Genomic DNA, 14,635 nt, shown 5'->3' with positions numbered 1-14,635 from the left:
GTAATATGACAACATGCATGCTATTCTTGCAATTACCATTCGGAGCGCGGCGGCGCTGCAGCCTGCACGCACGCACGGCACAAATCAAACTTGACCCACTTTGTAACCTGTGGCTGTGACTTGTTGACACAGTGATCGTTTTGACAGCCAGTAAATAAGGTCACTCAGGAATGCATAATGTCTAAACGAAAACAAGTAAGCCTAACCAATTTTGGTTTCACGAAGACAGTGAAGCTGACAGAGCAGCAGGAGGCGGGCCGCGGGATCATCTACAGGCGACGCCGTTACAATTACACCTGCTTGGTGCTGCTCCGGTGGGGACTATTATTAGTATTACAACGCCCGGTGACCGTGCCGGCGCCTGCGGTCGTATCAGAACACAGGATAGGATACTGTAGACAGTGTTGGATGATGATCTATCATCTATCTAACTAAATGGATACTTTTTTTTTATCATGGAATGTGCTGTGGAAGCCCAGACGGCCGGACCTCAACAAGTGAGTTGTCTAGTATTATGTGTTCTGTAGTTACTGAAACTGATTGAATATATGACAGGATTCAAGAGGTTTATTTGTCACATGTAGGCCTACAGGCTACAGGCTGCGATCACAGTATCCTCCAACAGTCCACAGCCCATGTGAAGCAGACATGACCCCTGGTTGTACAAAAAGAATATATATTATACATATAGAGCATAGAAGTGCTCCACATATATACACCATAAGACATAATCAAACCAATCGTTTTAGTCATGTGTCAAATGCTCCTTTTTCGTTTATCATATTTAGTCACCTTCATTTATTTCATTTTAGTCGTAGTCAGTTTTAGTCTCGATTTTGTCTTTTTTGTTTTAGTCTAGATTTAGTCAGGGGGAAAGCTTCGTTGATGACTATATTTAGTCATCATTTTCGTTGACAAAATTAACTTGTGTCCCAATGAGCCAAGGCATGTACTAGCCTTTGTAGGGCTCCTTGTGTCCCAATGAGCCAAGACATGTACTAGCCTTTGTAGGGCTCCTTGTGTCCCAATGAGCCAAGGCATGTACTAGCCTTTGTAGGGCTCCTTGTGTCCCAATGAGCCAAGGCATGTACTAGCCTTTGTAGGGCTCCTTGTGTCCCAATGAGCCAAGGCATGAATCAACCAGAGTTGGAGTTTGCATGTTCTCCCTGTGCTCGCAAGGGTTTAACCTCCACTGTATATATTTTTTTTAATAGCGTTGGCGTTTTAAGGGAACTAGATTATTTTGAACATCTTTTCTGTTGCCAGTTTGCTTTTACGTAATATCAATGCCGTTTTCAATTCATTAAATAAAACTGATTGACTCTGACTTTGTCATACAAATAAACAAATCTACATACTAACTTTTCAGTGCACGTTTTTATTTACATTGTGACAACTGAACAAGCTTATGACTTGAACAAGGAACTAAACAAAGGAAACAGTGCTTTAATAATACATAATGCAATTTAACAAAAAAAAGTGCAGCTTACATACAGAAAACTCCTAATTCTGGGTTTTATGCACGCATAACATAAAATATAGATTTCAAATGTATGAGTCTTGTACTTAATCCACAAGTCTTCTGCATCCAGAGGTTCCTCTAGTCTTTAGACTATAGACCACTGTGTAGGCTACTGTGTAGCGTCTACTGTTCTGACTGTGACTATAGAGTAGCCTACTGCCCTGACTGTGACTAGTCAAGACCACTAGTTGTAGAGCCTACTGTCCTGACTGACTATAGTCAAGACCACTGTGTTGTAGCCTACTGTCCTGACTGCGACTACAGACCACTGTGTTGTAGCCTACTGTCCTGACTGCGACTACAGACCACTGTGTTGTAGCCTAGTGTCCGGACTGTGACTACAGACCACTGTGTTGTAGCCTACTGTCCTGACTGTGACTACAGACCACTGTGTTGTAGAGCCTACTGTCCTGACTGAGACTACAGACCACTGTGTTGTAGAGCCTACTGTCCTGACTGAGACTATAGACCACTGTGTTGTAGCCTACTGTCCTGACTGAGACTATAGACCACTGTGTTGTAGAGCCTACTGTCCTGACTGACTACAGACCACTGTGTTGTAGCGTCTAGCCGTCTACTGTCCTGACTGACTACAGACGAGTGTGTTGTAGCGTCTACTGTCCTGACTGTGACTATAGACCACTGTGTTGTAGAGCCTACTGTCCTGACTGACTATAGACCACTGTGTTGTAGCCTACTGTCCCGACTGTGACTACAGACCAGTGTGTTGTAGCGTCTACTGTCCTGACTGACATAGACCACTGTGTTGTAGAGCCTACTGTCCTGAGCCTACTGTCCTACTGTGACTACAGACCACTGTGTTGTAGTAGCCTACTGTCCTGACTGTGACTAGTATAGACCACTGTGTTGTAGAGCCTACTGTCCTGACTGTAACTATAGACCACTGTTGTAGTAGCCTACTGTCCTGACTGACTATAGACCCTACTGTTGTGGTTGTCTCGCCAGGCTGTGTGCTGGAGATCGCAAATGAGTATTGTGGCTAGCTTCTGATTGATGGCGAGCTAGCACCCTTTTCCCATTACTGTAATTTCCTGTGGGATACGTTGCAAAAACACACCTGGCTTTTAGTTTTTCCCCCGTTTCGTAGAGCCAAGCCCATCTCCATTTATTTCTCAAGCTTTTATCTAACTCAGACACATCGGATGCTGCCTTCGTTTAGTATGCACGCGTCCATGCTTATAGCATTACTAGCTAAACGGAAATAAAGTTTCCACGCTCATATGGGCTCCGATGAGTATCAGAGGTAGATCAACACGTGAGAAATAAGTTCGGTTTGGTTTGGTTTTTGTCCGCTAAAGTAGGCCTAATGCAGAATTTGTGCACGCGTTTTCTGACATAGCCTAATGATGTGAATGCGTTTCTGGATCTACCTGCCTGTTCATTGTCTATGTATGCTGAAGGTCGGTCAGATCAAGTTTAAAAGAATAAAAGTGATTAAATCTATTACTTTTGTCCTGTAACATTTATATGTTTAAAGAGAATGTAGCGTATATCAGCCTATGATTTATGGTAAAGTCGATTCCCGCGGGGGTTCGTCATATAAAAAACATCTCCTGACTGAACTTGGAGTCATATTCTTATTTTAACCCCCACTGTATATTTTTATTTAATAGCGTTAGCTAAAAAGGAAAAGACAACCCGTATCAGGGTCTGACAGCACTACAATTACATTTTCATATAACACGCTGACGGACTCACCGGTAGAGCCACCGCTAACCCTTCAATAAGCTTTGTGGTCCGGGCATAAATGTGTCCATGAATCCATTTACCGGTAGTTCAATTCAACACTGTCTGAATGTATCTTGCAATTATTATACATTTCCGACGACAAACTATTAGCGCAATCCTGTCTCTCGAGTCTCTGCGTCCTGCCATTATTGCTCGCCAATGACTCTGCTTGGCGCGGCAACGGTAGAAAAAAATTTCCCTTTTTCATCATATTTGACACCTCTGACTGGCTCAATTTAGTTTCAATCTGTATGAATCTACAAATCATATTATACCAGGTAGTCAATTGACGGAAAATCCGTCACAACTCTGACGGAAATCTGTCTCAAGACGGAGCACTTTAATGCCAGAATCTGGCACAGGACCCTTGTGCCCTATGGCGTGGTGTAGTTGACATAATACATGCATTACTATAATTTCCTAGTTCAGTGTTCCCCCTTTATGAGGGGGGCTGCTGTTAAGGGTTTAAATATTTTATGATTCATTATACATAGTTCATATATACGTAAAGTATTATGTTATTTGTAGTTATATTTTGTGAACAAATACATAATCCAAAATCTTACATTTGACCACTAATCCATATAAAACATAACGGTTGATAACAAAACAACCATTCTAGGTTGTTTACATCCACTTCCGGTAGAAAAATCAGAATAGTTACAAACAGATTATGTTTTGCTCTATACAGATACTGGACCCCTTGTGTGTGTTTGTGTGTGCAGGCATTCCTCTCACCCTCTCGAAGTAGAAGAGGTATTTCTTGAGGGCCTCTCTGGCCTGGGCCTGCTGACTCTGGTTGACGATGTCTGGGTTCTCTTTGTAGCGGCTGCACTCATAGTATTCACTACCGTGGGTCTTCCAGTCACCGAGACACATCCAGCAGAAGTCTGGGAAGAAACATGGGATGGGCATTTGAAGACATAATCGAATATATAAAAAATTGGGGTTCATCGGTTAACTGATAAGAGTTACTGTAAGGCGCTTTGAATAAAATAAAATAATATTTATATGTATTGGATAATATATACCGTATATATATGTGTGTGTGTGTTGGGTTACCTACCGTGTTTGCACTTGGAGCATTGCTGAAACGCACACAAAGACAGAAGACGGTAAAATCAGTCACACAGATATAGCTGCAAAATATGAATCAAGTTAATAAGTAGCCTGAAAAAAATTTCAAACCATTATTTCTATGCTTGACTGTGGTAGTGGGGGGGGGGGTTATGAACCAAAAAGGTTGAGAACCACAGCTCTACTGGAGCCGAGGTGCAGCGCAACCATAAAATGCTCAAGCATGAAAGATACAGTAGGTGAAGTTCTCTGATGAATGAATCTATAGGCAAGACACTAACTAAATATAGAAAAAGGACAAAACGTGGCTCCAGTCCTTCCACCAAGGAGATACCTTTGCTTGAGTGTCATATTCTCTGCAGATATATAGGGCTGTCCCTCATCGATTAACTGCTCGGTTTGGTCCTACATGGAATTTGTAGATTTTTTTCTTCTTTTTCTTTTCATAATGAATGAGTTATTTCATGAAATACGATGAGCACATCTCTGCTAAGTAGGTGATTTAAAGAGGAACTGTTTTTTGCAATACAATATTCATCCAAGTCTGACTCACCATGTGATTACAGCCTCCATTCTTCTCAATGCAGATATTGCACTTGGGACACTGGAGAGAGAGAGAAAAGACAGACATTCTTCCATCATGCAGATACAGGACAGCAGCTCAACAAAAAGATGACTTCAATGGACTGTGTGTGATAAGGCAGGGGATGTAGAATTTTGAAGTGGCAGTAAAAATAAGAATTCCTGTATGAGTCTGTGTATATGTATGCTTTTATGTGTGTATATCATAAATCTTTAGTAGGGTGTATGTATGCAATATATATATATACACACACACTAGGGCTGACCTCGATTAGTAAAATAGTCGACTAATCGATCGAAAGGAGCCGTAGTCGACTGCCAACCGTTTTTTTATCATTCTTTCCAAAAGCAAAGAGGCCTAGAAGCGTGGCTAGCGCTAACGGCGGACATACCAGTGAGGCTAACTGCCTAAGAAAGCGGGCACAGAAAGAGGATTTCACACACTAGACATAAATATGTATCAGTGGACCAATTGCATGCTTTCGCAGACAAGAAGCCTTCGGTCGACTTCTTCAGACATTAAGCCCCCACAGCCCAAATGGAATGATCCCCCTCCCCCCTTTTTTTGCCTTCAGGGGCGTAGTCCAGTCAACCATCGGCAAATTTCGTCGAATCAAAGTAGACTATACAAATCCTTAGTCGAGGACAGGTCTAATATATACACACACACACACACACATCTCTCGTACATCTTTAGTGTGTGCGTGCATCTCTCGTACATCTTTAGTGTGTGTGTGTGTGTGTGTGTGTGTGTGTGTGTGCATCTCTCGTACATCTTTAGTGTGCGTGTGTGTGCGCGCATCTCTCGTACATCTTTAGTGTGTGGGTGTGTGTGTGCATCTCTCGTACATCTTTAGTGTGTGTGTGCATCTCGCCGTACATCTTTAGTGTGTGTGCGTGGATCTCTCATACATCTTTAGTGTGTGTGTGTGTGTGCGTGCATCTCTCATACATCTTTAGTGTGTGCGCTGATGTAGTTTGCCGTCTCAGAGTCGTCGGCACACTTGGTCAGCCATTTCCGGATGGTTGCACAGTCTGTGGGGGCGTGGTACATCTGACGGCATTTAAAACTACAAGACCAGGAACAAAGAAATTATCAGACATTTTCTATACTACAAGTGCACCAATACCATTTGATCTATACTAGAAGTGCACCAATACCATACAGTACATACTTTTTAAGGATGGGCACGAGTAATCGGGTACTCTCTTACATACTCTATCAGGCATTAAAGGAACACGTCACACACACTCTGTGCGTTCAATAGAAAGCCATCTGGCTGCACGTTAGCCTAGCTTAGCACAATGAATGGAAGCGGACAGTGGCGGTTAGCCTAGGCATTGTCCAACTAACACCTCTCCCAAAGGCTAATTGGCACTGTCCGCTTCCATTCATTGTGCTAAGCTAGGCTAATGTGCAGCCAGAGCTTTCTAATGAACGCACAGAGACGAAACTGGTATCCATCTTCTCGTCTCTTTCTGGAGAAGACGATGAGCTAATTTCCCAAAACGTTGGCATGTTCCCTTTAAGAACAACATGGATTGTGCTGAGAAAGGGCCGATCAACAACATCACTGGTAAGTAGGAAATAAAGCTAGGGGTCCAAAATGCTGAACTGCCTTTAAGTTCACCTGGTACTGTTCTTGCAACGCTAGTCTACTTGATCCTACAGTAACAAATCGGATTTCAAATCAATTCAAAATGTAGGCCTTAACTAAAATAATTGCATTTTATTTTCCAGCAGTAGAGCAGTCATTCGCAATCATTTGTTAATAGGTAGGATAGGACAACGTGGTCATGAACATTTTTCGATGTTTGAAATTTTAAGAAAATACATTTCCTGAATTGATTGAAGTTAATCAACCACAACCCTCTTAAACAGATAAAAAAATATATACGATAGATATATTACAAAATATATTATGGAAATATTACATTATGAAACGCCATCTGTCGCAATGTACTAAATAGATGTAGATGGAATTTTTACATAGTTTACACAATGCATAGTTTACACAATGCAGGGTCGTCTCAACACTGAGAAAATGTGAAATATGTACGTAGTGTTTTTTTTTTTTTTTAAGTTGAGTTGAGTTCCATTTTGACAAGAACCCTCCCTATTGAAACAATCCATTGAGAATTGGAGCCACCATCGACCGGCCAATCACAATACTCTCATTGCATATGGGTGATCCTCGACTTCTGTGTCTCAGTTTTTCAATATGCCGGCTTTTTCCCAACCAAATGGTTCACTCAAATATTTTTCGGACAACATGTATCGGGGGGGGGGGGGGGGGGGGGGGGGGAAGGATGCAATACTGCTTTATTGATGCATTCATATTTTATCTGGATTTCGTGAGCCAGAGACTCGGGCAGGGAAAGCAGCAGCTGTATTTAGAGCCACAGAAAGGGGGCCGAAGCGGAGGGGCATAGAGGCAGGCTAGAATGCATAATCAGTGGTATTTTCAGCAAAAAACCTAGACCTCAGAGACCTATATGAACCAGTTGAAAGGAGCATAATATGGGACGTTTAAGCATGAATAAATCAGTGCACAAGTACTTGGTATCAGATGGTGTATGTGTGCGTGTGAGCATATACCGTGTGTGTGTGTGTCCTACCAGAAGACTTCAGTGCAGCGGTTGCATTGCACCCTGCGGGCCCTGGGCTCCTGAACCTGGATGACAATTGGACAGTCTGCACCAGGACACAACTGTAGCTGGAAGTGACTCTTTGGAGACGAGACAAAATACGAAAATAGATAATATTAGATAAGAAAAGACAGATTTATATAGACAGGCTGATGGCAGGACGTTTGGACAAGTCTGTCCCCAGGACACAACTGTAGCTGGAAGTGACGCTGGAGACAAGAGTGGGATGAGATAACCGATCCGCCGTGAAGATCAGCTGGCTAGTAGATGGAACCCTCTGTGGTTCAGAGAGCCTAGAAACACGTCGTTACTGTAACACATCCCTCATGGAGTGTGTATGGACTGCTTTTGTTTGTAGCCAAATTAACGACTCATGTAGATGGACAAAGACTAGTCTATACGGCATGTAGACAGACCTCAAGGTAGTCAATTTAGGTTATGAGTTCAGTGGAGGACTTTACTTACTCTGGTCGGGAGAGCGGGTCAGGGGGGGGAGGGACAAACAGGTGAGGGGCGATGAAAGAAGGGTACAGGGGGGGGGGGGGGGGGTGACCAGGTGAGGGGCGATGAAAGAAGGGTACAGGGGGGGGGGGGGTGACCAGGTGAGGGGCGATGAAAGAAGGGTACAGGGGGGGGGGGTGACCAGGTGAGGGGCGATGAAGGAAGGGTACAGGGGGAGGGTGACCAGGTGAGGGGCGAGGAAAGGAGAGTACAGGGGGAGGGATGACCAGGTGAGGGGTGAGGAAAGAAGAGTACAGGGGGAGGGATGACCAGGTGAGGGGTGAGGAAAGGATTACCAGGTGAGGGGTGAGGAAAGGAGGGTACAGGGGGAGGGATGACCAGGTGAGGGGTGAGGAAAGGATGACCAGGTGAGAGGTGAGGAAAGGAGGGTACAGGGGGAGGGATGACTAGGTGAGGTGTGAGGAAAGGAGGGTACAGGGGGAAGGGATGTGTTCACAAAAGGCCTTGAACAAAATTAGACTTCCACCTAGCCTCTACCCTGCAGACAGACTGACCTCCACGTAGTCTCTGAAGAGGTAGCGTCTGTATCGGTCCTTCAGCTCCTCTCCTGGCAGCAGCGGTAGAACAAAGTCCTCTGGCATCTGGAGACAACAGTCCTGAGCCATACAAGATATACCTGCACGCACACAAGAGTTGGATTAATATCAACAGTCCTGAGCCATACAAGATATACCTGCACGCACACAGAGTTGGATTAATATCAACAGTCCTGAGCCATACAAGATATACCTGCACGCACAGAGTTGGATTAATATCAACAGTCCTGAGCCATACAAGATATACCTGCACGCACACAGAGTTGGATTAATATCAACAGTCCTGAGCCATACAAGATATACCTGCACGCACAGAGTTGGATTAATATCAACAGTCATGAGCCATACAAGATATACCTGCACGCACAGAGTTGGATTAATATCAACAGTCCTGAGCCATACAAGATATACCTGCACGCTAGGGGTGACCTCACAACGATTAATTTCTATTATTCAGGCAACGATTCAATGCATCATGAAATCTCTTCATTTGACCACGATTGGATTAGATACATTTTCGATAAATTTTCTATCAGTTAATTCCCCAAAAAAATTTGAATACACAAATGTGGCTGGGGGAACGGATTTACTCAGCATGAATAGACTATAGGTCAATAAAAACAATACAAAATGTTTTTTTATTTTGATTATAATAGATTCTAACATTTTCAAATCGATGCAGTTGAATAGTCACATTAGAATTGATGCATTTCGATTCATCGATGCATCGCTACACCCCTACTGTACGCACACAGAGTTAGATTAATATCAACAGTCCTGCGCCACACAATATACATGTGCACACACACGCACACAAAATCCTATAGTTAAAAAAGGAGTACAGGTAGCTGGCTAGTAAACATCGTCCACACTCGCTCAGCGTCACTCATTCCCTCATTGACAAGTACTGGAGGGAACCCGTCTCACTGGTAAACGCACCAAAAGGGATCATTAAAACACAAAACATATCTTCAAAGACCCAGCTCACAGCTAGCTTATAGACTGTATAGGAAAATAGCTCAGTTCTCAGTGTCGTCAATGTGTTGAAAAAATTCAAAAAAGTACAAATACAAATGATAATCATTTCACTGCATGTTTGATCATATTAAAAGAAGATTCTATAAGCCGCGGCTTTTCCCCCCATTTTTCGACCCTGCGGCTTATATAACGGTGCGGCTTATATGTGGACCAAACCCGAAAATTTTAAAATCGAAATATTGCTTTTTTTAGTATACTATTGCACTAAATGGTAACACTTGTTATGCAAATATGCAACTTGTTTGTTGAAATGTTAATAAATGGGAGCTTCCTCAAACAGCCATCTCTTTCCCGACAATCCCCTCTGTGCACAAACCCTTACATATGGTAATTAAACATTAAAACACCTGCGGCTTATAGTCCAGTGCGGCTTATATATGTACACATCATTCAATTTAGCTGCTGCGGCTTATAGTCAGGTGCGGCTTATAGTGCGAAAAGTACGGTAATTGGTTTGTTCAGAACATTACTCGTTTCTCCTTTTGGTTAAAAACGCTCCAACCTATAAATTCAAGTTCTGAACCTGACATTGTGACATTTCTTTAATAAAATCACCTCAGAGCATATGCTTGACTTGTCAACATATTCTGCATACTGTTATGCTAGCCAGTAGTGCCTTTTAGACCTGGGCCTATACGAGATCCTCCTACGAAGAAGGCACCTCCAAATTGCAGACGGATTGCTATAGGCTAGTGTCATTGTGCAAAAACGCCTCAGAGTATATTAATTTGATTAAAACGTGTTGTCATTTTACGAAAAGAAAATATTGTTTGGTTCCTGTTGGTTGTCAGTTAAGGCCATGGCTAGGTAGGGAATTTAATTTATTTTTTATTTTATTTTTTCCCACGGCGACTATGGATAGGGAATTTCTTTATTTAATTAAAATGTTCACAACAACATGGATGCATGTACTCTGCCAGCATGTTTAATATCCATAATACTAAAGGTTTGAAACTTTATTGTAAATAATTTTTTTAATAAATTTTTTTTTAACTCAAAATAAATTGGGTCGCACCTAAATCGGCAGGGTCGGTCGGCAACCGGAACCAAACCATTATTTTTTTTAGGCCTAAGTTGGCAACAAACCAGAGTGCAATGTAACAGTAAAGTGCATATTAACAATATACAGGACCGGTGTGTAATATACTAATAAGTATATGAATAATAATAATATACTAATAAGAGTAGGTATGGGATATATACCCAAACAAGAAAACACTCAACATATAACCATCCAATAACCAAGCAAAAATAAGATTCAACATGTTTCCCCAATCGCAGCATCCATCTGAGGCTGCGGTTACATGAAAGGAAAAACAACGTTTCATTTCACTTTTCAGAACGTTGTGTATCGGCAGGCAAGTTAGACGTCGTTTGTCTCCTGTATGTGCGGGAGGCATTTGTGTGTGCGCCTCGGTCGGGAGTGTGTGAAAAGCACAGCAGAGCCCCGCTCCGCTTCAGACGGATAGAGAGAGCACAGCGCGTGTGTCAGGGTTTCCGTTGTCTGGTAATTACAGTTTTTTTTACCGGGGAAATCTGTTGAAGTCCGACATATTTAAATATGTCCGGTCATAATGTCCTGTGAAAATAATTCCCTCTAAGCACAATTTGAATTGTATTAAAATAGTTACATTTGTTTCATTGTTGCTTCACCAAGCAGGTCTAATAATGACAACGATGTGTGTTCCTATATCATATCACGCGCACAGCAAGTTTCAATTTCAGTTCCTGGCATTTTTTACCAGTGGAGAAAGGTAAGAGATTTCCCTATCGTTTTTCTTTTTTTTTATCCACTTTTTCTCCCATTTTCTATATTTTCTCCCATCCCAATTTCGTATCATCCAATTCAACCCTCCCCTGTCACGAACGCTGTTTCTTGCCTCCCACAAGCCGGCTGCAATGTGGACTAAGTCATACATAGCACAAGTCCCCTCCGGTACTTAAGGTAAGTTCCCTATCGTTTTTCTTATATGAATTATTCAACCTACGTTAATAAAACATACCTGGTGATCAACTACAGTTTGCTGTGAACATTATGATATGTGTGTAGTGTTCTGATAACGACTATTGGTGAAGCAATGTCGAAATTCATTTGGGTTAGGCAGCTGCTGCAGCGCGACCTGTGGTTTGCTGATGAGAATGGTGGGGCGGGAGCTTGATGCTGGATTAGCGAGAAGCATGCAACTGCAGAGCTGCAGATCTCACAGCTGTGCCCGCACAGTGCAATACTCCAATTCAGCAATTGGGTGGGTGGCGCTGCTGAGCGGTCCCCAGACCGGACCTGAGAGCGCCGCTGGCTCTGCGGCTCTGCAGTTGCATACTATTGGGATTAGTTTATCGCTACGTTGGGAGGCGGTAGTCATTGGTTTCAGTGATCACGCAACGTTTAGATTTCAGTGAACCCCACGATAATGTTGCCGTCTCTCTCTACCAAATTTCTCAGTTCTTCGCTTGATATAATTAATACAAATGTTCAATATAACGGAATTCGTTAGCTCATAAAAATGTGATTATAACAAACTACTGTTTAATGTCGGGCCGACTGCCCACAGACACCCATTTGATTTCAAGTCAGCAGCAGCACGGAGTCTCGAGGGACTTATTTTATTTGGAATATAATGACTGTATATGCAAAAGTAGCCTAGTTTTAAGTTAAAATATTATAAATCTACATACCTTGAGGATGTCACGCTTTATATAGCCTGCCTATCAATTGTTTTTAAGCTCAATAAACTGACGGAATTTCTCACATTTGTCCGGGAGATTGAAATCTTCCATGACAGGAGACCGGCACCAATATTTTCTAACGGAAACCCTGGCGTGTGTGAGCATGTGTTTGAAAATGAAAATGAAAACCCCCTTCGAGTGTTGCCGCTAGGAAAACGAAAATGCCTGCCAAAACGGCGTTGCCTTTTAACTTGGACATGTAAACGAAATAATTCTAAAATTAAACGTTGTAAGTGTAACCAGGGCCTGAACATGATCTAACTAGAGATTAAGTGAATCAAAACAGTAAGAGTCATATAAAGTTAAATCAACATTAGCCTGCCAGTGCAAATTTCACTTAGCTATAATCCGATTGATGCTGGGCAGTATTTACACACAAAAAAAAAAAAAAAATTGGTAATAAACACAATTATAGAGATGAATACAAATGTGCAACTGTAATACTAACTAGGGATGCACAGAATATTCGGCCACCGAAAGTTATCGACCGAAAATGGTTAAAAAGGCACTTTCGGCCGAAAGGGTTTTAGCACCGAAAATATATCACCGAATGTCAAAGAACAGGGTTACGTAACGTTCGTAACCTAAAGTGTTGTTGTGATGACGTAATCAAAAAGCGGCTACAGACATAGCATGCGCAACGTATAACGTGAGCAGCTTGGCAGCTCTTCCTGCGTTCTGCAGCATGTGGATAACTCCTCTGTTTCTATGTAAACTCCGCGAGCAACGCATCCAATAAATGAGTCTTTAACATGCTTTATATCCTCGCCATTACTATATGCCCGTCGCGGTTAAAAACCTTTAACTAACGTTAGCGTTAAGCTAGCTAACTGCTTCCATTCCTCTTTGACCCGTCTCTCGTAAGCTACGTCACCCGCTAAGAGTCATGGGAGATGTAGTAAATACAACAGTCCTTCCATGTAGGAACGCCGTGAATTATGACAGTAGCCACTACAGTAACATCATTAAGTCTGCTATAAGCTATTCTCCCTCTCGTGTGCGTGTATTTATGCAGATCTTTATGCAGTTTTAAAGCACCTTGGCTTTGTTCTGAATGCACTTTGTTGTAGTTATCCTACAGAGAAAAGAAAATGCACTTGACTTTAATGCACATTTTGTTGTATGCAAAGAGAAAGTTTAAATTGTACAATCTTTCAGCAGTCAGTCTGGAATTAATGTATGCATTCAAAAGTGCTGAATAAATGTTTTATGGGCCCATAAGTGATTATTAATATTATTTAAGTTAAGTTTTGCCATAATCATGTCTTTTGCCATAATCAGGTAGCAAAAAAATAATAAAATACATTATATATATATATATATTTATATTAATCATTTTCGGCCTTTCGGCATTCGGTTTTCGGCCAACTGTTTCCCATTTTCGGTATCGGCCAATAATTTCCCATTCAGTGCATCCCTAATACTAACCACCCAAACCCTGATAAAATAAACCTGCAGGCTGGCAAAAGACACACAGAAAGTACACAGGGAAGCTTTCAGACTCAAACTTAATCACACACAATCAAAAGGGTCAACAGCATTTCAAATGGCTGCTAATTGTATTATTATGCAATTGATTGGGATTGGATTTGGCCAACTCAATTATCTCAATCAAGTACACACATTTAATACATCACACACACTGAACACTCACCCACTCCCAGGCCATCTTTGACGAGTACAGTGCAGTGCTGTTCCCAGCATGCTTTGCAGAAAGAGTGCTGGCAGGGCAATGCCAGCAGGGCGTCCCTCCTGACAATCTGTAGACACACACCACACTGGAGGGACTGGGGAGCCTGGAAGAGACGCATATTGGAACATATTGGATAATATTAGGTCATCATATTAGATCCTCCTGACTATGTGTAGACACACACACACCACACTGAACGGCCTGGAAGAGACACATATGATCATATTTAGGGATGCTCGATATTGGCTTTTTTACCGATACCGATATTGTCCAACTCTTAATTTCCGATATCAACCGATACCGATATATGCAGGGTTCCCCCCCCCCAAAAACGGAATACTTTCAGGTAATTAACATTACATATCTCTTGTTGTGGAATTAACACAACATTATGCATACTTTTGACAATAAATAAAATCAGAATTTGTTCTTACATGCCTGGGTAAATAAAGGTTATAGAAATGTAAAAAAATAATAATAAAACAAAAAACGATATTTTCCGATATCACATTTTAATGCCGATAATATCGGTCATCCCTA

The 14,635-nt window shown here is 41.9% G+C and overlaps 1 protein-coding gene across 2 annotated transcripts in view; it reads right to left on the bottom strand.

The window, feature by feature from the left end:
* arih2 (ariadne homolog 2) overlaps positions 1-14,635 on the bottom strand; it is a 54,195-nt gene that overhangs the window by 10,558 nt on the left and 29,002 nt on the right. For both annotated transcript variants that reach the window (XM_084332966.1, XM_084332967.1), the window contains exons 5-11: positions 14,057-14,198; positions 8,596-8,717; positions 7,550-7,659; positions 5,883-6,000; positions 4,902-4,952; positions 4,338-4,359; positions 4,010-4,161 (exon numbers count right to left, since the gene is read on the bottom strand). In XM_084332966.1, the coding sequence (XP_084189092.1) occupies positions 4,010-4,161; positions 4,338-4,359; positions 4,902-4,952; positions 5,883-6,000; positions 7,550-7,659; positions 8,596-8,717; positions 14,057-14,198 (717 nt within the window). The remainder of the gene's footprint in view (positions 1-4,009; positions 4,162-4,337; positions 4,360-4,901; positions 4,953-5,882; positions 6,001-7,549; positions 7,660-8,595; positions 8,718-14,056; positions 14,199-14,635) is intronic.

This window comes from Notolepis coatsorum (genome assembly GCF_963971535.1).
Source record: "Notolepis coatsorum genome assembly, chromosome: 17".
Lineage (NCBI taxonomy): Eukaryota > Metazoa > Chordata > Actinopteri > Aulopiformes > Paralepididae > Notolepis > Notolepis coatsorum.
This window is presented reverse-complemented; position numbering and strand designations above follow the sequence as displayed.